Here is a 27,650-nt window from a genome sequence, read left to right as displayed (position 1 = left end):
CTGAGTGTATTAAAGGTAGTGAGCGCTCTTCCAGGGTTGAAGGTGAAGATGTGTAGGCATATCAGGATCACACATGCCTCAGCAGAAACTCACTAAGAACTTGGACAGTGCTCTCAGGCAGGTGGTGTGATTGTTAGTGTTGTCCTTTGCAGGGCCAGGAGTTGGACTTGGTAATCCTCGTGAGTCCTTTCTAACTCAGGATATTCTGTGAAATAATTTTTGTTTCTTTGCCATAATTCTTAGCATTTTCTGTTTGGTGTTAGTTGCTCTGAACAAATACAACTGCGATGAAGTAATCAAGTTATGATATTTTGAAATAAGAAAGATCTCCCTCTGTTTTACACGTTTCTCTTTATACAATCTTTGTTGTAAAAGAGAATTGGGATGCAGTTTAAGGACTTGCATTGACAACTAGAGTGTGAACAAGCTAAATTTTAGTAAACAATGAAATAAAATTCCTTTCAGATTATCCAGAGCAAGTGAATTGAAGCTTTTAACTGCTTACACAAAGTTTTTAGTGACAGCAGACTAAAGTTTTATCTGAGGCTCTCTCATACTGCTGTGTATGACAAATTGTACCAGCTAGAATATTCTTTTAGAAACTGGAGGAGCCTAACTGCTGTCATAGGTGGACATACCTCAGTTGTTACCTCAGTGTAACAGTGCCTCACTGCTTTTTTTTAAAATTAACTACTGCTTCTGTTGTTGAAGCTCTTTTTCATATATAAGTGTCAGCTCAGTTTTATCCTTTCCTCCTTAGCAAAATAGGTTGTGACACCTTTTAATAAACTGCTTGAACAGCTCATTGTGGGTTGATTCTTGTGGCGTTCAGGTCTCCGAAGTCACTCAGTTTGAGCTGTAAAAGCAGCCTCAACCATCTAAGACTCTCTAATAGTCTCTGAAAACTTCAGAGTAGCTGGAAAATGAGTGATGTATCTCCACTCTGTGCAGCATAAATGATGTTATGACAGTGTTCAGTTGTTTGAGTGAGTACTCAATAGAGCCTCAGAGGCATTGAGGGACGAGCTCTGGGGGTGTGTGGTCAGCTGCAGGTAGCTGCTTCTGTCATGCATATCTCCGTGAGGTGTCTCCATACGCTTTGTTACAGTGCCTTGAATTGGCAGGATGAGTGCGGAGGACACCAGTCTAATTGGGAGGAGGAAGAAAGTCTCTGAACGCTTTCATCTATGACAGTGTCTGTCAGAGAACATGAAAGACTATTCCTGTGGTACTTAATTAAGCCTTGGGTCTTTGTAACGAAAACAGCAAACAATTAATTAATGATTAAAATTAGCTGTGTGTCCTTTGTGTAGTGATTTATGTACATAATTAATGCTGTAGCATTTTAAGGTGTTAGCTGGCCTTTACAGAGCTGTGTAATAAACGGTCGCTTCAGAGGGTGTTACTTAAAATTCAAATGAACTTTTACTTAAAAAAAATTCTCGGTGCTAAGAGGATAACAAGAAGGAGAGTAAGCCCCCCCTGCTAGTTTTATATGTGTGTGTAGAGACATCAGTCTTGCACAGGGACTACATTATTGTTCATACTTGTTCTAACTAGCTAGACTGGCTCTTGCTGCTTCTGGGAAGATGATTTCAGCTGCTTGTGTTCCCAGGCTACCAACATGACTGATTAGACCCTCTTGAACTACAGGTGTGGGTACTGATGGACTGCTGAAATCAGACTGAAGTCCAGCATCTAAAGAGAGGGAGGTGGTGTACTTTGTACTTGTTAAAACTTTTGGCTCTCTTAAACTTGGTTCAGTTAAGCCCTGCAGCCTCAGCAAAGCAACGTGCACATCCGTGTTAAAAAGCCATGCCTTAGCTTTACTTTTGCACACAATGGACAAAATGGAAGGCTGAAATTCAGAAGAAGTGTGCACATTATTACATTTAGCTACTCACAGGAGTTTTGCTGTGTTGGTGGTGGTTTTAGGAATGATGGCCATTTTTTGTTGTGTCCAGCCTCTTCATCTGCACTGCAGTTTTGTCTGAAGAAGGTTATTTCAAGGCTCACTCAAAATGCACATCCAGTGATACCTTCTACGCTTGACTACTTTTACAAATCCTTAAGCTTAAAATAGTATTTCAAAACAGTTTATTACTGTTGTGCATATGCAGTATATGCAGAGGAAGATACTTGTATGTTCCTGCAAATACAGTTTTCAACTATGAGCATCGATTGGAAAATGAAGGTCTAAAGGAAAGCTGTGATTCAGCGGCTGGAGAACACTTAAATTGAAAATGTGAATTAAGGAGGAAGCAATTCACTGGCTATAAAGTGCTCGAAGCACCAGAATTAAGACCACAAGGAAAAGTTACTGTAGAAGTAAGACTTTGGTGGAAATTGATAATTTTTAATTATTTTATTTCTCACCCTATCTATGATTGTAGTCTAGCTACATTTGGGATACTAAGGAGTTAGGTATAAATAATTCAGTATAGAGGTGATAATTCATTTCATAAAAATTGATTTGTAAGTACAGGGAATTCCTATATATAGAAATTATTATAAAAAGGCCAGAATAACATGGTAACCTGGGAGTTTCTGTTCTGGATTAGAACTATGTCTGTCCTCATTCATTCTCCTGTCTTTACCTGTGAGACCTTAGCAACAGAGAAGAGAAACTCTTCTTTTTGTAGAAAAGATCTTGCAGAACTTAATATATTTCTGTTATAATATGGCATATGCTCAAAACTTTTTTTACTCAAAACCATGAAGAAAATAACAACACACAGTGCCAAATTTATCTCTTGTATAGCTTTCTGTACCCTGACAGTATCCTTAAGCATTAGGGAAAATTTTTTCAGCTTGATTTTCTGACATATGGCAGAATGTGGAGAAATTGTGTTTTATCCTTCTACATCCTCATCTCCATGTCCCATCTTGCCCTTCCACCAATTTTTTTTTTTTCCTGTGTGTCTGATGCCAGTGAATGCCAAAACCTTTTGATGGGACAGTTTGTGGTCCTGAGCTGTGACCTTGGACACAAAGAGTGTTTTATAGGCAGAATAATTCTGATAGTGTTTATTTGCTTACATGTCAGTAAATTCAATCTTTACCCACATCTTATATGATTATTCTAAAATCTTATGTGACACTGGTAATTTCAGCAGTAATTAGCAACCTGGTTAGAAAGTAATTACATCTACAGAGACTGTTTTCGCATGTTTAGTCGTCTGCCTAACAAGCCACACCAATGAAAACAAAAACCAAAAAGAATATTTTATCTAGAGCAATTAAAGATTTATTGCTGTAAAATCAACACAAGGTACTGAGAATTTGAATGGTAATCCCTCTCTATCCAAGACCTAATTAATGCAGGTTAATCAGATTCTTGAACAGTAAATCCTTCTACAAACTGTACCTCTGCCGTTGTTCCCATTAAATATCAGGGTCATGACCCTGCTTATTCCTTTGCATAAAACCTCCCTGTGAGGTATTTTTACAGTGTAAGGTCTATGGTACATGCACTCCCTGTATCAGGAAGGCAATGGTCCGCATTTGAAGTCAGTAAGAAATTCAGGCCTTGAAAAGATTTCAAAAGCAGTTGACATTTAAGGTGTGATTGTGTTTTTTCTCTAAGTGAACCGAAGTGCTTTTTGACATTAGCAGTAACTTCGCTCATCAGATACTCTGTCAGCATGAAAATCTTAGAGTGCAGAGCTCTAACCCAGCATTTGGAACCTTCTTCCCTCCCAGAGCATCACTGCAGGGTGTGGTGGAGTTCCTTTCAGTCCTCCTTGTCTTCTGGGATTTCTGCTGGGATAAGTCTGGAACAGTACATTGCTGCACCAGGAATGTATCTAGTAGTGTTGAAATGCCTAAACTACAGAGTTGTGGGTATTTTTTTGGTGGTTTGTTGTTGTTTGGTTTTGTTTATTTGTTTTGTGGGGTTTTTTGTTTTTTTAGTGTGAGTAAACTAACACTTTTGAGTCTCTGTGTGAGAACCTGAATAAATACAGTCTTCTAAAAAAAGGAAAAAAGTACTCAGTTTCTGAGTAAAAATGATACTTATTTGGTATTAAGCCCTTAAAAAACAAAACAAAAGGATTCTTTTTCCATGCCTTACTTTGACTGGTAAATTGGGCAGGGTGTGAAGGTTTTTCTGCCTTTCCTTTCATTGCCTCTGCAAACGGAAAACTGTTCTGTTGAGATGTCAAGGCAAGAAGCTGGAGGCCGGAAGGCAGTACTAATGCAGAAGTTTCTTGAATCGTGGCTAGTTGAGACATGTACCGTGGAGCCTATCAAGGGAACCCCTTCTCTTTCACATCAGGTCATAATTTCTTCAGTTTTATTTGTATTTGTTTAGAAGATGTCATTTAAATATTGGTCTGTTACCCAAAAATTCCCATGAGATGGCAGTGTTTTTTCATCTTTCAAGGACATATCACTGGGGATGTACCTGTCTGAATGAGTGCCCTCCTGATGCTTGTGACCATATTGCTTTTAGTAGTAGTAGTGTCTTGGCCCACAAACGAGATGTTTCATTGGCATGTGAGAACGTATAAAACCCAAAATGGTTGTTACTTCCCTTGCTTTCAATGTGTCGTCAAGGCAGAATCTGGAGATTGCCTAAATACATTTCTCTGTGCTAAATTTCAATTTGATTAGGTAGTTTAGAAATATTTTTTCATTCTCTTTATGTTGTATGGCAAGTTGTGGATATTCCACAACTCAGGAAGAGAGAGCAGAGCTCAGTGTGTGTCGTGGTTGACTGTACAGTCTCTATACCTCAGCAGGACCTCATGGATGCTTATCTGCCACAGCAGGCTCCACATCTTCATGTCAGTCTTTAATTGAGCTGTGGGAAGCTCCTGCAGAGAACAGATACTGGGCACATCCTGGACTTTACATAAGTTTTTAACTTGGATACACTCTGTATATACCTCTGCACTACAGGTTTTGGTTTTGGTGGTTTTTTGGTTTTTTTTTGTTCAGAGGCATAACTAGGTGATTATAACAAGCCTGTTTCTGAACAAAGAAACTGAAGTAGAGATTGTATCAACTCAGTTTCTTTCTGGTTTGCTAACAATTCTCTTGCTCTCATCTGGACTATAAGCTACTTCCTCTGTGTTCTTCAGAGCTATGACAACAGAAAAAACACAAAGGGTAACCTAAGTGTGATCCCTAGAACTGGTAGAAACTTCCTGCCCCAGAGGTTTTAGCTGCTAACTCAGACACCAAGCTGGGGGCTCTTAGTTCTGGCTGATAGAGCCAGAAATCCTGACTTCCACCATCCTGAAAAGACACCATTTGTTGGCTTTTTTTTTTTTTAACTGATAGTTTAAGTTAGTTATCTAAGAAGGAAACTTTCATGTATCCCACAGTAAATGTGTGTCTTTGAGATGTCCATGGTCAGCTTGGATCCCGTAGTTGTCTTGACTCCTCTCTAACTTAGTTTTCAGTCTTTAGCTACTTGTTACTTGAATTCCAAGGGTTGAGGAGGAGTATTTGGCCCTTCTGTCATTCTTGACCTTTCTTGTGGGATGAAGGGTCTACATACATCCTATGTGATCCTGCAGTGAACCCGTAACTTTCTGTGCAACCTTCACTTCCTGCTCTATTAGAAGGAACCATTTAAAGTAATCTTTCCTTTCTTTGATACTCGACATCATCAATACTGACAGTGCAGCTCTGGGAATCATTTAGTTAGATTGAACAGTCTTTCTGCTGTCTCAGCATTGACAGGTTGCAAAATTTTTAATGATTACTTAATATTACAAACACCGTTCAGTAACAAATCCATTAGCAGATCTTTTAGATCAAAATAGATGCTTGGAATTCAGAAGTAGGATCAATCAAAAATTTTAATGTATTGCTCCTTTTTAGCATTTTCATCCGTGGATAGCAGTTCTGTACATAATCATTGCCCTCCACAGTGCTGGAACACACTGTGTACAGAGGCTGGCAGGGAGATGTAGCCAGATGAACCCATGGTCATGTGTTTAATCCCAGGGGCTTGCAGCTATCTCATAACACAGTATTTTATGCTTTATGTTCTTAGACAAGGCAGTACCTATGATACCAAAGCCAGTAAAGAGGTAGAAAAAGTAAAAGTATACAGTGAGAAATCTTTGCTGAGTAGAAAATGTGTTGCCCGCATTTTAGATCTAAATGGGTGCTTTGGCACATTTTATGCATGACTTCTCACACAGGAGTACAGGAATTACTCTTTCAAATGCAATAAAGATAATTTAGATAGCTGATTTCCCAGCTTTTTTTTAATGCTGGTGAGTGTATAAAGCATCTAGCTAGTTCAAATGCCACTGGTGGATACAAATTAACGATATAGGACAATTATAAGGTGTTTTAAAGGAAGATGATGTGTTACGTGTGTTTCCATCACCTTTTGGATCTTTATATTTTGAATATTTTTGTAGATTAACTGCAGTACATAACATTTATATTTAAGATTTTATCAGAAGTGGAGTTTTATTTTGATTAATACATATGATATTTAAAATATTGGGTGACTTCCAAATAATTCTTGTTTTTAAATTTGAGAGCTTCTAGCAAATGTCAAGTGTTAATCTTAGGCCTGCTCTTAAATTCTAATCAGCTAAGAGCATAATTGTTCAGTGAAGCAAATTACCTTCTTAAATGCAGCGGCTTAGAGAACTGGTGGGGAGGAGGTTCCAGAATTGGTGGCCATGAGCTCCAAAACGCGAGGAAGCGCTCTGCATACTGACGATCCCGTTAGTCACCCTCCCTTTGTGGAGACAGGGGTAACCTTTGCGCCCTGGTGTCTGGACTATTTCTGAAGTTAGTGGGGCTCCTTCCAGTGAGTGCCAGGATTTTAAATTATGTCGTGCTGTTGACATTTGGATGAGAATGGAGCACTGTCACTGAGTGCTCTACATTTTAGAAACTTTGGAGCCAATTTATTCTGATTCTCTATGTAGGTTACAACTTTCTTGGAGCCTGGACTTCTTTGTGCATGTGTTGTTTCTGTGTGCCACCTGTTAGGAGCCTATTTACAGCATAAATATGCAGTAAAGGAGAGTCTTGTCCCTTGAAAAGAAGAGGTGAAAGCTGATGAATACAGCTAAATTTTTATGAGGCTTCATCCCCTGATACGCAGTTGTGGGTAAAAAGGTGACACCAGAATCACTGTGGATTAGGAAAAACGTGGTTTGTCTTATTTTTAGGTACCTCTAGAAATCTGGTCCACTTACATTTGGCTAACTTTCAGCAGGATCTGTTGTACCTGACTCGTTCCTTGGATGCCTTGAATAACATCTGAAGTAAAGATGGAAGATTTCTCAAGGGAAAGTGAAACGTGAGGCTGTGTTGACACTATTTAAATAGTCATTAGGCCAGATTTTGCTGGATTCACAGATGCCCAACCAGTCTTCCATATTCATGAACTCTCTTCATCAGCTTTGACAAATGGTGCTATTTGAGAATTGAGCTTTCTTTTTTTTTTTGCTTCTGTTTAACCAGTTCACTTTGGGTTCAGAAATTCTGTGGTTGGTGAATCCAGAGAAAGCTACAGGTCAATCTGACAATTTAATTTTTATCTTCAGCTGGAGTGTTATTCAGTGAAAATCAGTAATGTAGATTTTACTCCTACTTTCTGTACGTCTTATGCTGGTTTAGAACATAATGACTTTTTCTGTGGAACAGATTTCTGAGTTACCGTCCTGCCAGCTCCCACAGAATTTCCCAGTATCCTCTTCTGTGTTCTTAAAATTTAGAGCCTAGTTTGTCACTGGTGGAGAGCAGGAGGAAAAGCATGTAGTTCTTTACTGTTGAGGGAGACAAGACAAAAAGATTTAGTACAGGTTATAAATCATGCTTTCAATAAAACATCATACTTCTCAAAAAAAACACATTTACAGTATTTCCTCAAGTAAAAACAACAGTATTAGTGACTGTGCCAATGCTCAGCATTTGCAATTCCCGTGCTAAAATTGTCAGTGTGCACAACTGTATTTAATTTAAAAAGTGCAGCAAATCTACCTGACCACTAAATGGCACTATTTCCTTTTCAGAGCCAAAACCAGAGGAAAGGTGTTTAAATCTAATTGAGGGATAATATGCAAATGTTTATTTTCTTATTATGTAGTCTGCAACTGTTGTTTGTCACTAAAAGAAAACTGACTTACTTGTTCATTCTTTGCTTTGCATTTGGTATGACTGATAGAATCCGAACAGAAGCTGATGAATTTGTAATGGCTTGGCTTTAGCTGTTGCATTGCTTCAAAGGTTTCTATGACTGCCTTCTGTGGAGAGCTTCACCCATAACAGAAAGAGAAGCAACTAAATTTCTTTGCAAGCTTAATTTTTATTTGATTCTTGTTAGGAATTTGAATTGCTCTTCTTCGGTAAATTTTTATGATGTTTTTCGAGGTTAGGGCAAATTTAATACAGGCCTGGGTGGACACCACTGAATTCTGGTTATTCCATTTGCAGCATCAGTCTGTATGAATGATGCGTTGTTGTCCTGTGGTGGTCTGCTCTCAAGTTTTTCAGGCATTTTCATATGGGTGCCTGTACATGGTCAGTTAAGACATCTGCATGTTATTACTTATGCAGAGGAAAATGTTTTTTGAAGAAATTAACCATGTAGTTCTATATCTTACTTTCTGATATGTGATTCTTCTTTCCCTCCATTGAGTTCTGTGGGGGTGCAGTGTAAGTATCAATATCAGATTTGAAAATTAAGGCTGAGGGAAAAGAGTTTGGATAACTTTCTTAAAACAGCCTCCAAAATGCTTCTGTATATGCTAATGCTCTTTTGCTTGCCACAGCTGCTTGTATAGTTAAAAATACTGGCTTAAAGGTTGGTGCAACTGGAGCATCTATGTCACACCCTTGAAGTGTGAGTTGGAACAACCAATTTTTGTGACTCTAACAGATGGAGACCTCAGTTCATCAAGTCCAACCTCATAAATAGCAAGGTGACTATACTTTGCCAAGTTGTGCTATGCAACTTTAAAATATATTGTTGACAAACACACCTCTCAGTTTTAATCTTAATTTAAACATGTCTGTAGACAGACAGTCACCAATTTTGTTTAGTGTGTGGGGTTTTTTCCCCAGTCATTTAATTGCTTTTAATGCTTCAGTTGATGTCTGTTTATTTGGGGGCGTCTGGAATTTTCACCCATGCAGGATCACATATAGCGTAGTGTATCTTTGAGTAATCTTTTTGAGAAGTTGAAATAGTAACTGAGTTGAACCTGACTCCAGTGACTTCAAAGTCACCAATTCCATGTTTGTATAGCCAATGCATAAGTTGGACATTTTTCCAGTGGCAGCACACCGAGTTGCTGATTTTCTCTGGATCAAAACTGCGCCTCAGAGTCATAGTGATAGTCTGCATTCTTTCTTTCTAGGGCTGTAATCCTGCACTGGGCTCCATTTAAACGGTTTGTTATAATCATCTGGTTTAATGGCTCTTGAGGATTGCTGAGTTTCTCATGTTCCTGTCATTTTGATCCCAGCCATTTTTGCCAAGCATAATCTATTCCTATTTCAATTTATTTGTCTTTAAGGTAAAATATATTGCTCTCAAAACTTGGTTGGATTTCAAGTCCTAGTGAATTTGAGGTTGTTTTTTTTTTAGAATAGTTGAAATTTTCAGAGAGAGTGTGAAAAGGCATCAGCATAATGATTGATTGTTTTATTGCTTTTCAGAAAGATGCATATATATTACTTGGCATATGCTTTATCTGCAGCACAGATGTATGTCTATAAGTCTGTACTTCTGAAAATCAATTGGAAAAATTATGCTGGTATTTTGACCATTAATTGGAAGAACTCCTAAGATCACTTACGAACCTGGCATAGCAGTGACCTGTACGCTTCAAAGTTTTGCATCAGGAATATAATATTGAACTTTTGGAAGAACCACAGGATGTACCTATGCCACATGTCAGATCAGATGATCCCAGTAGTTTCATTTGGCCTTGAAATCTAGTAAATCATGTGCAGTAAGTACAAAGCATAGCAAAATCTGCAAGCTGTGCAAATGGGCAGACTTTTAAAACTTTTAAAACAGGCACATCAGATAGTATTCTGTTTCCCAGTTTTCTTTGTGGCATGGGAGGTTTTGTATCATTCCAGAACTGCCAGTAACCCTTCTTGTCACCTAGCCAACTTGTGTACATGATTTCCTTGGTATTGTGTGAAAAGCTGTGTGAACAGCCTAGGAAATTGCTGTACTGATTATCTTCTGGAGTCCATCTTTTGCTTACTGTCACAAGGCACTTGTGAAGAGCCTTCACTTGGCAGCCCTTTGAACATCCAAGTGTTCTTCCTTCACACACATGTTTAGTGGGTGCCTGCCATAGGTGCCCATAGGAGGAAGGTGTTGTGTATTCTGTATTATCCCATCATTTAACCTGCTCTTCCTTAAAATCTCTCCATTTCCCCTCTTGGTTCAGAGGTCTGTCACTAGGTCCTCGTGCTGGCCCATCCCTTTGCTTTGGGACTGCTGAGTGATGGGACTGTGGGTGATGACCTACCCCCTCTCCTTATTTCTCTCCTGCTTTGTGGTTACACTGGAGCAGTAGCCAGCTGCTTGCTTATACATGCTGGTTTGCAGGATTGTTAAATGACCGCAGGGACACTTGGGCTGAATTTGCTTTCCTGTATGAGTGTACCTTATAGAGAGCAAAGGTAAAAAATAAATGGCTTGCATTTTATAATAAATGTGGAGAATACCTTCCCTGAGAAAAGAGTGAGGTCTTCTTTGTTACAGATCCTCTATTTGTTTCAATATCTGGTGTGTATTTCTAATATTTTGTATGTGAGTGACTTTTGTAAAGGCAGGAATGAGTCTGGAATGGCCATGACCAATGTGCTGCTGTAGGGACTGATCACTGAGTTGCTTGTCACTGGGTTGACAAAGGCTGTCATTCTGCAGCTGTACCTGGTGCTCCTGCTAGTTTCTGTCAGCACGGCTATAAGAGAAAGCCAAATAGCCTCATACTCTTGCAAAACAAAAATATCTCATGTCATTTTCCTGGTGAGCTTTTAGAAACTGCAAGGAAACCTGATGTTGTGAATTTATTTAATAATTTCTCTTGGGATACTGTACTTTCGGAGGGTTATCTGTGTATTAATTGCTTAAGTAAATTTCCCATGACAACAGCCATTCAGTACAAACCACAATAAATTAATCTTGCTTGCCTATCAGTCTTTATTTCAGCTAGGCCAAGAATAATAGTTGAAGCCAGGAGACTGTGCTCCCGAAAACACTTGCTATTGAGTTTTGACAGTTTTACTTGCAGTGAGTGACAGTCAAAGATATTGTTGTTAGAGTAGTCATTCCTTCAGGGGATTGTATTATGCCTACAGAAATGCCCTGCAGGCCTTTTTATAGTCCTTCCTTTAAGAAGAAAGTGTCACAGTCACTCCTTTTTTTCTCCTTTCCTTGAAGGCATCACATAATGTAAATAGAAACCCAAATGTGATCAAAAGCAGAACTAAAACTATTATTCTTCTCTTGGCTGAAAAAGGAACTTTGAGGCAGATGGCTGTTGCAGCTGGTGGCATCCCTGTTGGGATTTCCTCCATGTCCTGTAGGAAGAGAGACCTTCTGGTACCTTACGACTATTACTGGGTCATGACTTTATAGTTGCACCTGAAACTGGTACTTTCAGTGCTACCTTTTCCATTCTTACTGGAAGACTGGAGTTTTGGGCTGTTCTGTTTCCTTCCATCACCCAGGACCTGTGGTGTTTTTCTTTCTTATTACCCAGTGAGGCAGCCTTGCCAAGAACGGCAGAGGCTGCCGGAAGGGTGGGTCTGGGTGAGCCTTGGTTCCCCCATGAACCAGCCTCCAGCTGTACTCTGTGGTGAAGTAATTTAATGAATTTAACCAGTTGTCTTCCAAGCGTCTTTGGGAATAAACGGATGCACTTGTTTGGCCCACATGGTGATTAGCACCACTCATCCTAGAACAAATGACTAAGTCTCCATTTTTTATTCTAATAGATAGTCATACTGTTCATTTATGAGACTTCCTGGAATTTGGCGGAATTAGGTATGATTGGTGGGATTCAGATCATTAGTCTTTCATTATCACCTTTCTCTCACGCAGTTATTCATGCTTGTGTCACAAAACAAGTCATAGACTAGAGGGCTAAAAATACCAGCCTATGACATCATCCTGACTGACACTGTTGCCAAAAGCTAATGAAAGTTAGTCTATTATTAACACCAAACCAATGCTTTTTGACCTTGAGAAGCGATATCTACCTACTGGATACAGAGTATGCCTTTATCTTTAAAGGTTGATTTTTCAATTCCTGCGTAGGCTTCTTGGAACAATATTTGCGTTAAGTAGTTCACTGTGAATAAGGAAGTATCTCAGAAGCAGCCTCAAGCACAAATAGATGTACTTAGAATGTTTTAGGTGTACAGTAGTTACAGCTGAAAAACGAACCCACTTAATTTTCTGTAAAGGCATTTGCAGTTTCTCCTGGCCTTGCTACGGTGATCCATCATTGCAGGAACTGCAACAAGGAATGGTTGGTTGTGGAGAGGTCAGCAGGGTGGCCAGAGCTATGGAACGGGCTTTAAAATATGCGGATAATGCAGCCTGTAAAAGAGACGGCTGGCTAAGTATCCAAAAGAAGTCTGTAAAATCCAGAGTGGAAGTTGAAGGGGGAATTGTCTTCACCAAGACTAAACCTGGGGGAGAAAGATGAAACAAGCTGGTGGCAAATTGAAAGTAGACTAATAGGAATGTTTCTTCACATAACCTATATATCAGCTTTGGAATTTTACAGGACATTGTGGATATTACAGGTTTATGCTAGAACATAAGTAACTGAACAAATTCATAAAATCCCTGAGGGTTTATCAAATACAGTTACAGTGATGTTGTAGAAGAAACGCTGCAAGTCAGTGTAAGCTGGGGGAGGGTGCTTGAGAAGACTGATCAGGAATTAAGGTGCTACCCTGTGGCATCCTCCTGCCTCAGGAGAAACCAAAGTGCAGTTGTTCTCTCAGTACGGTGGAGTTCACAGAAAATACGCAAGAAGTGAGTCGTCAGTTTTGTCATTACCTATGTGATTATTTTAGGAATTGGGGTTTCCATTACTTACCGTGTCCCTTAGGGTCGGTCCTTAGGTGATCAGAGCATGCCCTTTCATTCAGCATTCCATTATGCATGGACATTGAAAAATTACAGTTTTGTTTCTTATGCATGGGAGTACAAGTCACCAGGCCTAAATTTCACTTGTGGCTCTTGTTGTATTATCACAGTGGCTTGTGACAAAAGAAAGGATACAAAAGCAAAGGTGCAGATAATCACTGCAGAACTGCTGGTGTGTGAGAGGAATTCCCTGGCTCTTGCTTAATCCTGCATTTTGTACCCTTCATGTTTATGTGCCAGTGTAGATAGCACAAAATAGATATGTGTGTGCAGCCATTGTATAAAAGAGCCATGAAACATAAGAACCTGATAGAAAGTAATTAATTTGCCCGTAATGGGCCTGTAATTGTTGCTATTACAAAATTTCTGATTGTGACTATGTTGTGTTTAAGAACCAGGCCTGTGGTTTTATTGCAAAATTATTACAGCAAACCCATTGGGGACTGTAGGCATATACACTCATTCTCTTAAGTATTCACTTGGCCAATATTGTGAAATGTAGCTGTTTCTAAGGAACAAGAGGCCCTAGAATAACTGTTGAACTAATAAAAATATAGTGATACATTTAGTTTCCTTTTCTCTCCAAAGACCATCATCAAAACTAGGATCAAGCAGCAGGAAAATTAGGCCTTTTTATTATTATTCTTTAATATTGAGGGGTTTTTATATAAGTAGATGGGCAAAAATAGCTTTCAGATAAAATACCTTGACCTTTTGTGTTACTTTAAAGAGACTGAAAGTCTCCTTGGGCTTTAGGATTTAATAACAAGCTAGGAAAACAAGCTTTATTGTGTTTCTGGGGCTAAGAAAGAAGGTATGGAACTGAATTCATACAGTTTTGCTGAAGTGCATCATGTAGGTGATGTTTGGGATTGATGGAGAGACAAGTCAGAATGCTGTTTCCTTTCTGAGCCCTCAGAGTGGCCCAGGACTATCAGAGGCCATTTCTGTGCAGTCAGAAAGGGCTTAACATGGTGGTTAGACACAGTTCTTCCTGGACATACCAGAACTAATAGACTGGATTTCAAGATCCTGTCTTACATGCTATTTCTAATGTCAGCAGCTTTCCTGGCAAAATAACTTGAGTTGCATGTTGTAAATGTTCTTTTTCTTTCCTCAGCTCTCCACTTGTTCCAATACACTAAAGGAATTTACAGTCTATCCACTCTTTCTTTTTGGTTGGAGTGTTTGTTGCTTGGGTTTAATTTGTTTGTTTTAGCAAAAGCTCTGTTTTAAGTGTGACAGTTATTTGTCCTGAATTTCCCTTGTCTGAAGAACCTGTATGGGGTGACATATTTTGCAGCTCTTTCTTGTCCTTAGCTCAGAGCCCCTCAGAGGCTGACTCATTTCCTGAGCCTTTTCAAGGCAGAGAGGTATTTAGGAAACCAAAATGTGCCAAAATGTTCTCAGTGCCTGCAGTGAGAATTGGTGTTGGAGTTATAACATCTGGCCTTTGGTATTAAAAGGGATATGGCATAGGATACTTGGGATCCAGATGTTGCTCCCTCAGCAACATCTAGTCACCTGTCTCCTACAGTGGCAGCTGACTGATCTTTCAGGGTAAAGCATTTAGTGCCTTCCATACTCCTGACCGCTTGTGTAGTTTTTTACCAAAGCAGAAGGATTTTTGGTATAAAACAGCTTGTTTCCAGATTTGATCTGTCTCTTGAATGATGAAAGCTGATAATTTTAAACTTCATAGGCATAAATGTAAATACTTTGGATTGTCAGGATAAGTGCCCAGCTTTCTGAAATCCAGAAATACTTCACTGTTTTCATGTCCCTGTGTCATGATTCCCTTCTGCTTCATTGCACACTGCATATGAACATTTCCCTTCTGTCTTCTCTAAGCAGGTAGTACTTGCTGCTAATTTCATCTTGCATCTGGTGTCAAGGGAGACTTTTTTGATAGCAAGCAGTGATAACCAGATTTTCTTTGTCCTCAATTAAAAAAAGGGGGGAGGGAAAGTGTGTGTACAATTAAGTGTTTGAAATAGATTATGTAAATGACATCCCTGGAGCTTAAAAATATTTTTACTCTCCAGAGAAACACATTCTATTCAGTAGCTGTTGAAGGCTTCCTACTGTCCTACTACATAGGGAATTAAAAAATTTTTCACTGGTTGGTTCAGATTAGAAGAAAAATGTTTTAATTAGTCATTCTCATTGTTCCTGCAAGAAACAGCAAAGGAAAAACCCCAAACCCTAATATTTTTCTTCTTCAGATGTAAAGATCTGTTTTGATAGTGAATGATGTTCTGGGACTGTGTAAACCAGCTAGGGTAAATCCAAGCCAGCACTCCTAGTGATTAAGTATATGGGGTACTTTTAAAACACTTGGCCGTGGAAGAAAACAGACTGCATGCATCATTAAACTGCAGGATCTGGGGAGAAACCGTGCAGCTTCAAAAGTGGTACAGATCTTTTATAATAGTAGTCTGTGAAGTTAAGACTGTTTGTTTTGCCTTTCTGTAGAGTTCTCATTTATGTGACTTGTAATTTGTAGGTAGTGTCTTTGTTTCACTAAGAAAAATATGTTTCTTTAATGATAACACAGAGATGTTCCTCTGGTTGTGTTATTTCGCTACAACTATTAGCTTGTTCGTGTAATGGCTGAATTGCGAATAAAGGACTGAAAAATACCATCTCACTTGCATGCAAATTGCCTTTTTTTTCTTTTTTTTTTCTGAAGGTATTCAGTGTAGAACACATTCTGAGATACTAAAAGTTAGTTTCTTAAAGAAACTGCTACAGGTAATATAAAATTGGCTGATTGTTCCCCTTGATGTTGATAACTTTTTCCACCATTCTGCTTGTATACATCAGAAATAATGTAGTAGGCTGAGACAGCTGATGACATTGATAGCTTTGCCAAACATTAACTCAGATGACTGAAAATTCTGCTTTCCTTACCAATTCATGTGGGAAGGCTAAATTTTTAAGTTCTTGCTGGATGTTAAGGAGCACGTTGGACATGAGGGGATTTATGATTGAAAGGAGCGATCCCTTAGAATAATTGTTTTTCTGATGTTTGTGGTATTTTGAGGATCAGATTTCGATTCTTGAAGAGTACAGCATGTAGACATGATAAATTATCTTTTTTTAGGTAATGTAAGCCACTTGTAGATTGAAAAATGAAGTTGTAGAAATGAAGCTACACTTAAAGAGTGAAGTTTGGAATGTAACTGCAGTCTTAAGTAAAACAATGCCCATCCCCGTCTGTGTTAAAGTTGAGAGTCCATTCAAGCACATTCTCATTATTTTAATGCAAGTTATGAACAGATAGTAAGAGTGTACACTCCAGTTGGTGAAAATTACTTGCTGCTGTGCTATCGCTATTTCATGACATTTTAGTTAATTTTACTGTCCCATAATGACTTATGGCTGTGCACAGAGAGTTGAGATAAAAAGGAATTGTAGTGATTTTCAAAAGCGAGACCAAAGAGTATTGCTGTCTAGAATGGGAAGATAACACAATCCATGAGCTTCAAGCACTGGATGACCACTGGGTTTGTCTTCAGCTGTAAAGTAGGGGATTATACAACTCCTGTGTAGTATTAATTATTAAACAAAAGCTGTTTCACAGTTTTATTCATTCATGAAATTTCTGTAAAGAGTGGGAGACTTGCAGTGTCATCTTTGTTACTCCTGATTCCCTCTTTCATCTTTCTTTGTAACTGCTCTGATGGACAGTGCCTGATCTAGGGCAAACCCCCCCCCCCCCCCCCCCCCGCCCTGCTTGTCACCAGACTTTTTACACGTTCTAAAGTAATAACTTGATATCCTAGTGGTAAGACACGTCTTCTGAAGAGAAATATGTATTTGCTTAATCCTTTATGCTTCCTGATTTATCATTGTTTCTGGTGAAAATTCAAGTACTGAATATCAGTGGTGCACTATGACAAACCTATTTTTTTACAGTTCTTTGACTGTAAATAAAGAGATAAAGAGACATAAATGTTCTTATTTGCACATACTCAGTCACTGGTTGTAATGTGAAAATACTGTTTTGTAAATTACTTGGTGCCTACCGAGCAGAATTGTGCTGGTAGACGGTCTGCTGGTCGTACATAATATAATAGGATGTAAAATCACCTAAAATTCCATTTTTTCTTATGTTGTCTCTTTAGTTTCAATGTATTTTGCATTAGTTGCAACTTAATCGGTTGTGCATCAAGCTATAAAGTAAATCCTACTTGCATGCCTGCAGTCAATATAGCAAGTTCTCTTTGTGTATGACCATCTTTTGGGGATGTGTGTCTATGATAGTGACAAAGTATTGAGTAGCGCTGGTTCCAAAGAAAAAAGGAAGGTAAGGCTTCAGTACTGGGCATCTTAGGTGGCTTAGTCACTTAGCATGGTGTGCACGTTAATATTTAGAATACAAGCATAAATAATGCTGGACAAGGTCACATGAATTAAATGCAATTACAAGCACTCCTCAAAAGGTTTCCTTCCTGACAGAGCTGCCTGTGCTCCAGCCAGCTGTGCTGAATGGCTCAGAACTGCTCAGAAAGCAATAAAAGACCTTTGCAGAAATATCCAGCCCCAGCCTGACCTGTTCCTATTAGTTGTCTTTCAGGGTGTTTGTGGAGCACAAGTGTGTCCTGTTGGTGTGTGCTGAGTTTGGGCTGAAGGTAATTCATGCCCTCGGGGTAAAATGGCACCATCAGCTGTTCTTGACCCAGTCAGGTCAATATGGGTGAAGTTTTACTCCAGTTTTGCTTCTTTTGTAAGGGGAGCATAGGCTATGCCAAAGGTATGTTGTCTGTGGGCAATAAGGAGCCACATGATTGTGGAGAATGGAATAATAATAAATAAATGTCATGGTTCAATGTTCCCAGCTGTCCCAGTCTTGCATAAAATATATGTACTTGTGAAATGTGTTCTTTCTCGTTTTGAATTGCTGGGAAATTGCCACAGTCATTCTGGTTTTCCAGGCTATGTTATTGGCTCTGTCAGCATGTGTTCAGTCTATGAAATAGTTCTGTATGTTATAAAATACTGTGTGTCTTTCTGTTTAAACATAGCCCACCACATTTCTTCTTGCTTATATATAATGCATTAAAGTACCAAATGTAAAAAAAGAAGCTGTCATGCTTTGTTCAATGTGACTACAGTGAAGCCTGATTAATTATTTGCATTTGTGTTTATCACAGTATGAATATATGTATTTTTTTCCTCCTCCCTGTCAAGTGCAAACTGCGTTCACTGTTTAACACTGATACTTTTTATCTTTGCAGTGTGCCGGGAAGACTCATACCAGTCAATAGTGTCATGTGCTGCTGTAGTACTTACCCCTGTAGAGACCACAGTGGATACAAGGAAAAAAGAACAGATAATGCCTGATGTGTCCAAACAGTGAGTTATTCAAACAACATGATCTTTTTCAAGTGTGATTTAAACACCAGGCCAGATTCCTTCTCATGAATATGCATATGCACCCTCCTTTCTCTTTCATCAGGGCTTTCATAGGTGTTTCCAAAAGTAGAAACTGGCCTGAGGCTAAGCTCCTGCTTTTCTTCATTAGCCTACATTTTTTCCCAAGACTTTTGATAATGACATATATAGAGGGAATGGGCCTTTATATGCTAAGAAACTGACTTTTAACAGGTTTGATAAGGTCATTCTTTTTGTTTAAATAGCCCTTTCATTCTTGCACGTAGTTGATTTTTTATAAAGAAGGTGATTTGTAAATGCTCAGCTCATCTATTTCAATATTTTCCAGTGACCATTTTACCTCTGTGATACGAGATATAATGGCATCTTCAAAAGTGTGGCAGTGTGTTCTTCCTGGGAAAGTCTGTCTGCTTAGTTACAATGTATTTTGGTATATCTTGCATTAGATGAAAATCATAGCCATGGAGTGCACAGTAACATTTGCCTTACAGTACCAGGCAGGATGTTTATTTCTTAATGATTGAGTCCTTGGAGAATAAAAGTAATTTTGTTTTCACAAGAAGAAGGAAAACACAATTGCAAGGTGTTATCGCAACACAAACTTGAGGTTTGTGCCTTTTAAAGTGTGGAAGGTACTAAAAAACATGACAATGGATAACATGGTTTGTATACTTGCCATTTATGTTTAGTTTTTTGCTTCTTGTGGTATGTACAAGTTTAGCTTTAAAATTGTCTGTGGAGTCCTGGCTTGCATGCCTGTTACTGTAAGAAAATTAAAACATCCTCTCACATCCCCAGAGTCCCTGAAACATCCGAAACACCACTGGTGGATCAGAGTAGATTACATGGGTTGTGATCTTGCTACAGATCTATGATTTAAGTCTGTATCTGGCTATGATATCTTTTTCAATGTGGTGATAAACCTGTTTCACTAGGCTACCTGTACTTATAATTTAGCACAGTATGTTACCTTTTGTCTAGGTATTACTGCAATGGCTTTATGTTTGAAATGCTGTGAGCATCTAATTGTTGTAATGCTTCCATTGTGTGGCTCTCTGAATATGGGGAGATTGGAAAGGCAATGGGCTATAAAGTACTGTGATGAAATCCAGGATATCTTTCTGGTTAGTTCAAAGCAGCACAGAACAATTTTTTCTTGTCTTCACTAAAAGGCAAACCTGCACTGTTGTTTGATTGGCGTTTTCATCTACTATGATGAGATTCAGCATTTACTAATCTCTTATGAATTCAAAGTAGGAATCTCTGATATCTGTTGAGCATGTGCTGAAGGAAGCCACCTCCCAGATTTTTGGCATGTTTGGTTTTTTGGTGTTTTTTTTTTTGTGTGTGTGTGTGTGTGGTTTTTTTGCAGCCTTATTAGTGTTATCTTCTAAGAACACAGACATAACTTTTCCTAAGCACTCAGAGATCTCAGAAACATGCTCTTAACCTCTGCTACTCTTCCAGTACTCATGTTTAAAAATAGAACCTGTGGCTCTGGAATTCTTTCAACGAGAAACGAGATTGTGCGTAAACAGATTAAATGTATTTGAACTTCTCTGTATGAAACTGTATCAGTGTGTAAGTGTCTTTAAGCCAACATTTCTGACAAATATATTTGAAATTAAACAGAATCATCTTGCTGGAAAATGTTTGCAACTGGAATTCAGTAAATTTTGTAGAAATCTTAAAGAGTAAGGAAGTGAAAGCATGCAGCTTCAAGGAAATCTCCAGCATTATGAATGAAGCATCAGCATACTGATCTTGATTTCCTCTTGTGCTTTCTGCATGCAGATAGTTTTCTTCATATCCCATTAGTGGAAGCAAAACAGATCCTAATTCCTCTAGGTTATCCCAGTGTCACCTGTCTCCAATACAAACGCCCTTGGCATTTGTTGAATTCCATTGAGTGAAATGCAGACTCTATCTTTGAGCTGGTCTGTGTGTCTGGATTATAGTTATTGATACTTAATTCAAGTGGAAAGCAACGTTGGTGCTTTGATTTTTATACTTGTCTTTCTGTGCCTATGTTGTTTTGATTTGCATGTCCAAAAATTGTGCATATCACAGGGGGCTTGAGCGGTAGCCAGCCATTGAGGGCTTGGAGGGAGAGGTTTCTGCCTTCAGACCCTACAGGGACAGAGTATGTTTAGAATAACTGATGCTTTCTAAAGCTACATAAGAAAGTGTGTAATCCAAACCAGATAAAATACATACTACTTAATGATAATAAAGCGTTAAATGCTTAGAAATAGCTAAAAATAATTATCTTGTATGCCACAGTAAAATTACATCCAAGACATTCAGGACACAAGAATCTGTGAAGACTTGGCAGGAAAAAACAAAACAAAACAAACCAAAAACAAACAAAAAACCCCACACAAACAAAAAACAAAAAAACCCCCCACAAACAAAACAAACACCACCCCCCCCCCCCCCCCCCCCCCCCCCCCCCCCCGCTTTTCATGCTACTTGTATAATATTTGATTAATGATGTTACTTTGTTTTAGAAAGAAAGTCTTTAGTGGCTTTAAATAATGTATTTTCTTAATGTAATTTTTTTGCAAGGAGTAAATGGTGCCAGAAGTGGTAGCAGCAAATCTTAATGAGACTTTAAGTGTCTGTGATTAGACCTTATCAGGATTGTAGGAGTAAAGGGCCAATTCCCCCCACCCGCCCCCACCTCCCTATTTTTTCTTGGAAGCTCAAACCATTTCATCAGCGAGTAATTTCACAGTGATACCCAGGTAATTGCTGACTCGTTGCTTGTGCACTGGGCAAAATCACTACTTAAGTTATTCACCAGGAATGGATTTGGCAAGAAGAAGAGCACAGCTTTGTGGCTTTTGTCTTTCCACTTCACGACGGGCACTGAGGCAGAGAAGTACATGGTCAGTTGAAGTTAGGGTGAAAAACAGGCTATGTGAGCTCTGCCTTATTTTGTCTTCTCGGCCCTCCACTTTGTCTAGGATGTTGCATTAGCTTTGCTTTATTTGGTAGAAATACAAGACTTAGAAACCTCTTGCTGTCTTAATAGTTCAAGTTATCGAGGCGTCTTTGTGTTGCCATAGTGATACATCAGTCAGTTGTTCTCAAAGGTGCCCAGATGCTAAAACTATTGGAACATTTTGAACAGTGAATTTTGCTTACAGAGTCCTAATTTTAGTTCTTCCTCTCTGAATTTGAATATAAATAAATCAGCTGCTGGCACAGAGCAATGGCATGAGGAATCCTCACTTCTATTTCAAGTTCTTAGACGGCTGCACGGGAGAGGAAGCATGGCCCAGGGAACTGTATGTTGTGCTTTAAATCAGCTTAACCAGGCAAACTCTTGGCTGAAAGGTCAGCCTACAAGGGACAGGATGGAAAAAGAAATGTCTAAAGACACTCAAGTCCTGGAGCACACAATGTTCTGCTGCTGTGTGATGTTCGTAGGTAAACACAGAAAACCATTCATGTGCTACTAGTGCATGAAAAAAGTACAGTGAAATTCAAGTGCAACATTTTTTAATCAGATTTAAAGTTAAGCTGACAGCTGTGTACTTCATTTAATGCATTTCTTTGGATGTGACTGACCTGCAGTCCAGAATAGTGATGCCAACATGCAACCCTCTGAGCTGGTTAATTTAAAGGTGGTTTGTGCATTAGTACTTCACCTGCTGTCATATTTCTGATTTTGATTTTTACTTAAAGATATTATTTGCTGTTAAAGTGTTCTTAGAGCTATAGATCTTGTTACGTCATGAAGCAGACACAGTAATTTGACAACTCTTTTTTATGTCAGAAATGTTTTCCTGAGTTTTAGGAGAGATTTACAGATGAAGATCCTAGAAAAATGATAGGATGACTGGTAATGTTTTTAAACTGAAAGAATGTAAATTCAGATGGGATCTAAGGAAGCAGGCTTTTACATTGAGGGTGGTGAAACTCTAGAACACCTTACCCAGAGAAGTCTTGGATTCCCCATCCCTGGAAGCATTCAAGGGGTGTTGGGTGAGGCTCTGAGCAACCTGATCTGGTTGAAGGTGTCCCTGCTTTTCGCAGAAGGATTGGATAAGATGGCCTTTAAAGGTCCCATCCAAATCAAATGTATTCTGTGATTTTATTTTATGATTCTAAATGTCACAGATCACTTGCCAGTTCTTCAGATTCTTAAGATCACACTGGATTTTTTTCTGGTAAGTGCCTGAAGGAGCCTGTGGAATGAGTCTTTGCAATATTCTGTCTGTGCCAAAGCTGTTTTGCTTGTACCTTGCAACTGTACTTAGCTGAGCAAGATTGTTAAGTGTGAGTTCAAATACATGAGAAAGCTTCTTAAGGTCACAGTGACTTACCTGGGTGCTTGCTGATGGAAAACAGGGTGCTACAGGGGAAGGTTACAGCTCTGATGCCATTCTGTACAGCGCTGTTTAGTGCAGATGCTAGCCTGGGACTTTGGTACCAGTACAGGCTACAGGCTGGAATCTAGGAAGATTTTGGTGCATATCTAGACTAAATTTATTAGCGGCAGTAAACACATTCCAAAATTTAGGTGCTTTTTTTCCCCTCTCTCAGAGTTTCAAGTTGTAGATGTATAATTGTTGCATCAAAAGATTGGTAATACTTTTTGACTCTTGTAGCTTTGCCTAATTCCTTTCAAAAGAAGTTCAAACCAATTATGATTATGTATTATTCTTGACTTACTCAGGTGTGGATTTTCTTTTCTTTCTTTTTTTTTTCTCTGATAATTTTTTTTTTCACTTTTGATGACTCACAGGGAAGATTTTTTTTCCCCTTTGAAGCAACACTGATGTTATTTTACTTCTGTAATTTTTGGTGTTTCTGTTGTGATCCTGTTAATGAGAGATGCCTCTGCCTGAATTAAGGTGTGAAGCAGGGGTTGAGGTAATACCGGCAATATGTGTACAAGCACTTGCTGCTCCACAGTTTGCCAAAGTGGGAACCCTAGGGCGCATTACCTAGGATGTGCCAGGCCTGGAGCCAGGCCACCCTGCCACTCCATCCTGTGCTTGTCTCATGGCAAAGTCCTTCTGTGATCTTAAAATCACATTTGCCTGTGTCAAACACCATTTAAGTCCTTACAGTGAAGTGTTGTCTCTAAAGCAGCCAGGCTGTCAGGCGGTGGTGTCCACATCATGATTCATGTCTGCTCTGACAGTCCTTTCAAAAAGGCATCTTTCAGCAGCTTGAAACAGGAGTGCTTTTCACACTTGTTTGGAAAAGAGGATAAAAGATGGTTGTTCTGTTTCAATTTCTGGGTGTTTGGGACGATGGTGTCACTTGTCAGATGAGAGAATGCAGAGAGACCAGGGATGCTCAGTGTTGCTCTGGAATGGCCATACTTTGAAAACTCTGGTTCCACCTCAGCTGAAAAACCTAAGCTGGATTGCAGTGTACTCTCCACCAATATATTGCTATATTATTACTATGTTTTAGTGATAACAGGTAGGAAAGGTGGCATTTATATCCTTTTCTTTAAAGCAGATACTTTGAAATGGAGTCAGCATAAGCAATGTGTTTTTGCTGTCAGTGGTCTACTTGTACATTCTTTTATCTCTTTTGCTAGTTAGTCTATTTAAGCTCTATTTAGTGACTTCAAGGGGAAGTGAAAATTTCTATTTTCTGTCTTGTCTGTCACATGGTCTCCTTGTACATCCTGTACTGCTTTTTGCACATAATGGGACAATAAGTTATTTTGCTGTACTCATGTCTCCTTTGAAATAGGAAACTTTTCAGAAAATGGTAAAAATACAGTGTTTACACTTTTATTTTCTGCTAACTAGTTGAAAATCCTACCTGACATTGCTTCTTGTCTAGGCTGCTCAAATTGGTAACTTTTTTCTTCTTGTTGTGAGGAAAAACAAAACAATAAACCAGACTCTGTTGATTCTGTTTTCTTCCCTGTGTCCAGCCACTGCAAAAATGGGAATGTTTTTGTAAAATCAATTTTAAGTAACAGTTGTGCAAAGGAAATATAATTGCATTGCAAAGTGAATATGGAAGACACCTTATATCTGGTTATAGAATGGGAATATAATCAGTTCTCATGTTCCTTCTCAGTCACTGCAACCATCAATTTATAGGAGAGATTGACAGGAAAACAATCTACATAGGTAATTTAAATATTTTAGGCAATTGTTTGCAGCCAAGGGATTAAGCAGTCTCTGCAGCTTAATTTGATCATGACTTGCAAGTGTTGAGTAAGCTGTTTTTTGAGAGCCACTAATTGCAGTTACCATACTTACTATTTTCAATATTTGGTAGTTCAGCTCCTGTCTTTTCCTTCTATGTGATGGTGAACAATACAGGAGACAGAGGAATGATGGCAGTTGTCTTGTGGAGGAAGGACACTACATGGATTTTATTTACAGTCCTGCCAAGGAAGCTTTGATCCTTTACAGGTATAATCATTGTTTGGAAAACTTCCTGTTTCCTATGAGAAGAGATTTGGTTTCTAATACACAGTCAACTATGAATGCTTCAGTCATTTCCCTTAAAGTATTACTGATGTGACCGAAATTAACTTGATAAAAAGATGTAGGGGTGGAATGTTAAGCATAGTCCTTAATGAGGTCCCTTTGAATCAAAATGTGGAGGATGAAGAAAACAACAGCATTTTCTAGTTGAGATTAATGTTAACTGCAAAATAAGATGAGTGCATTGTATCATTGTGTAGCTAGTCTTCATTAATAAAAGAAAATTGAGGAAATAAAAATCTGCAGGGGTAAGACATCTTTGCTGATGATGTTTCTGAGCCACCAGATAGTGAAAATTTGGATAGAACTTTTCGAGTCAAAATACAGTTGCTGTAAACGTACATTGGCAGAGTGTGGCCAAAGCTGCTTTAAAGCACTGAACTGCACAAAGGACAGTGGAGTTACAGTAATTGGGAATTCAAATTTCCCCTGCTTCAACAGCAAGCGCTGGACAACATAACTGCATCAACAACTACAGCTTCTGAACTAGATCTGAAATAGTCATAAGGAAAATATTGTCACCAAATCACAGTGACATTTAGAAAACAGCTTTGCCTGCAGCAAGATCACTTTGTTTCATTGACATATGCTAAGTTATATACCATTATGATACCATAATGTCATTCTAGTTTGGGCCATCACCCTAAAAAGAATGTTCTTTGGAGTAAGATTATCAATTTATTTATCAGACCTGAGTAAATATTTTAATTTGTTAAGTAAATTAAAATGTGCATTCCCTTGCATCCTTCTTTTCTCTGTTCTGTGTGAATCATCACATTCTCTACTGGGTGTTTCTGCAGTAGAGGAAGCTTTATTTACATCATGTGCTTGTCCTTCATATCCACAAATTTCCCCAAAAGAAATATATCAAGCTAAGTAATTTTGCACTATTTAGTTATAGAGCTTATTTGAAAATATGCCTTTCTTACATATGTCTATGGGCAGGTGCTTAAGATAGACTTGGTTCCGGAGTGCAAATTTTGTCCTGTATGTATGGTAGCATCTGGAAGTGTCTGCTTTATTTACATAACTGAGAATTACAAGTCAGACCACCAATATCAGCTTAATTCCAAAGTGGCAATCTCACACTTGGCAACCAAGAACTCCTCTAAACTAATAGCTTTGAGTAATCATTGCAAGATATTCTCGGCAAGTACATTTTAATTAGAACAATGAACCATAAGAGACAGTTTTGAATTGTAATTTTGGGTTGAAATTTACGCTGTGTGCTGAAATAGAAATTATTTTTTGTGTATATCAAAAGTCCTTAATGTCTGGAACAATTCTAAAAGGAGATGTAGTTGAAGTAAATAAAATCTTACCTGCTTCAATCAACGTTGAAGAGGATGGTTACTATAGGTAATGCAGGCAGAGATGTTTGAAACTGACTTAGGCAATTGAAAATCAATTCTTTTTATCTGGACATCACCATCTGGAGAGCTGCTGTTCTAAGCTGTAGTGTTAGTCACTCACAGCATTCGCTATTCTAATAAAATTACAGAGTTTTCCATTACCTCACGTGGCAGCTGCCTAAGCCCTGAAGAGCGCACCCATCATCTGTGGGATGACTGCAAAGCCATTCAGGCACGATGCTCTTCAGAGGCAGGGCTACAGTGGGGCATGTGCAAAATGACTCATTCACTGACTTCAGATTCACTGACTTCAGATTCAAAAGGAAAAACAGACTTCATTTTAATCCAGCCTAAATTCATGTCCAGCAGTGACACCCAGAACCGGCGTTGTTGTGCCTTCAGTTTCAGGTATTAAAGGCAATCTACAGTTTTTATTTACCAGGTACTTATTCAGGGGACTGAAGGCACTTGATTTTGCATCAGCACAAAGAATCCTCAAAATAATGGCCTCACTGGACTTATGCTTCCTTTCAAAAAAGCCAATTTTTAGATAGTCTGAGTGCTAAGTTAGATCATAGAACAGTTTTTGAATTTGTATTTCAACAACCAGTTCTTGTAACATCCTACATCAGTTGGGAAGGCAGTTGTAGATCCTGTTGTTAACCTTGATGTCTAATGAGAATTTACAGTTGCTGTGAAGTTTCACCAAAGGAAGATGCTTTTAAAGTACAGAACCAAAGATTTGGGAGCAAGCCCACTTGACTCAAATGGGAAAAATGAGAGAAGTGCTAGCTGTGCCCATTTTATTCTTTTTTCTTGTATGTCCAAAATCTTGAAAGCATACAGAAATTATTTTGCTGTAAAATTGGGGCAAATGTAGTTGCTAAACTTCTTTAACTTGATTTTTCACTAACATAAGTGGAAGTGCTCAGTCTTAGGGACCCGTCCAAACACAGAATTATACTTTCTAGTCTGTAGAAGCATAGGTTGTTGCTAAACTGTAAGTGAAGTTTTGTTTGAGACCAGTGGTTGTATTTTATCATCCTGCAAGGGAATTAAGGCAGGTTTGGGTCTGTACCTTTGTGCAGCAGAGCCATCGGTGTGGGGTAACATTATCTAAATGCTGAGGAGATGAGGGCGAGGTGGTGGGGGAGGAGGAACCTGGGGATCATTTGTTTTTTAATTTAGAAGCCTGTGGTGTTTGTATTAAAGTACAGACTCAATTCTTACAAATTAGATTTCAAAACATAATTGCAGCATCAAATATAAAAATTAATCAAGTATGTTATTACTTGTGAAAAATTAAAG

General features: G+C 38.6%; 1 protein-coding gene across 21 annotated transcripts in view; it reads left to right on the top strand.

Annotated features, from left to right (window-relative positions):
- The window catches only part of CCSER1 (coiled-coil serine rich protein 1), a 626,082-nt gene that overhangs the window by 162,101 nt on the left and 436,331 nt on the right, over positions 1 to 27,650 (top strand). For all 21 annotated transcript variants that reach the window (XM_040065135.2, XM_058420707.1, XM_058420708.1 and 18 more), the window contains one exon: positions 18,358 to 18,475. In XM_040065135.2, the coding sequence (XP_039921069.1) occupies positions 18,358 to 18,475 (118 nt within the window). The remainder of the gene's footprint in view (positions 1 to 18,357; positions 18,476 to 27,650) is intronic.

The sequence above is a fragment of the Hirundo rustica genome, chromosome 5 (assembly GCF_015227805.2).
Source record: "Hirundo rustica isolate bHirRus1 chromosome 5, bHirRus1.pri.v3, whole genome shotgun sequence".
NCBI lineage: Eukaryota > Metazoa > Chordata > Aves > Passeriformes > Hirundinidae > Hirundo > Hirundo rustica.
Note: the sequence above shows the minus strand (reverse complement) of the source record. Positions and strands in the feature narration are given on the sequence as shown.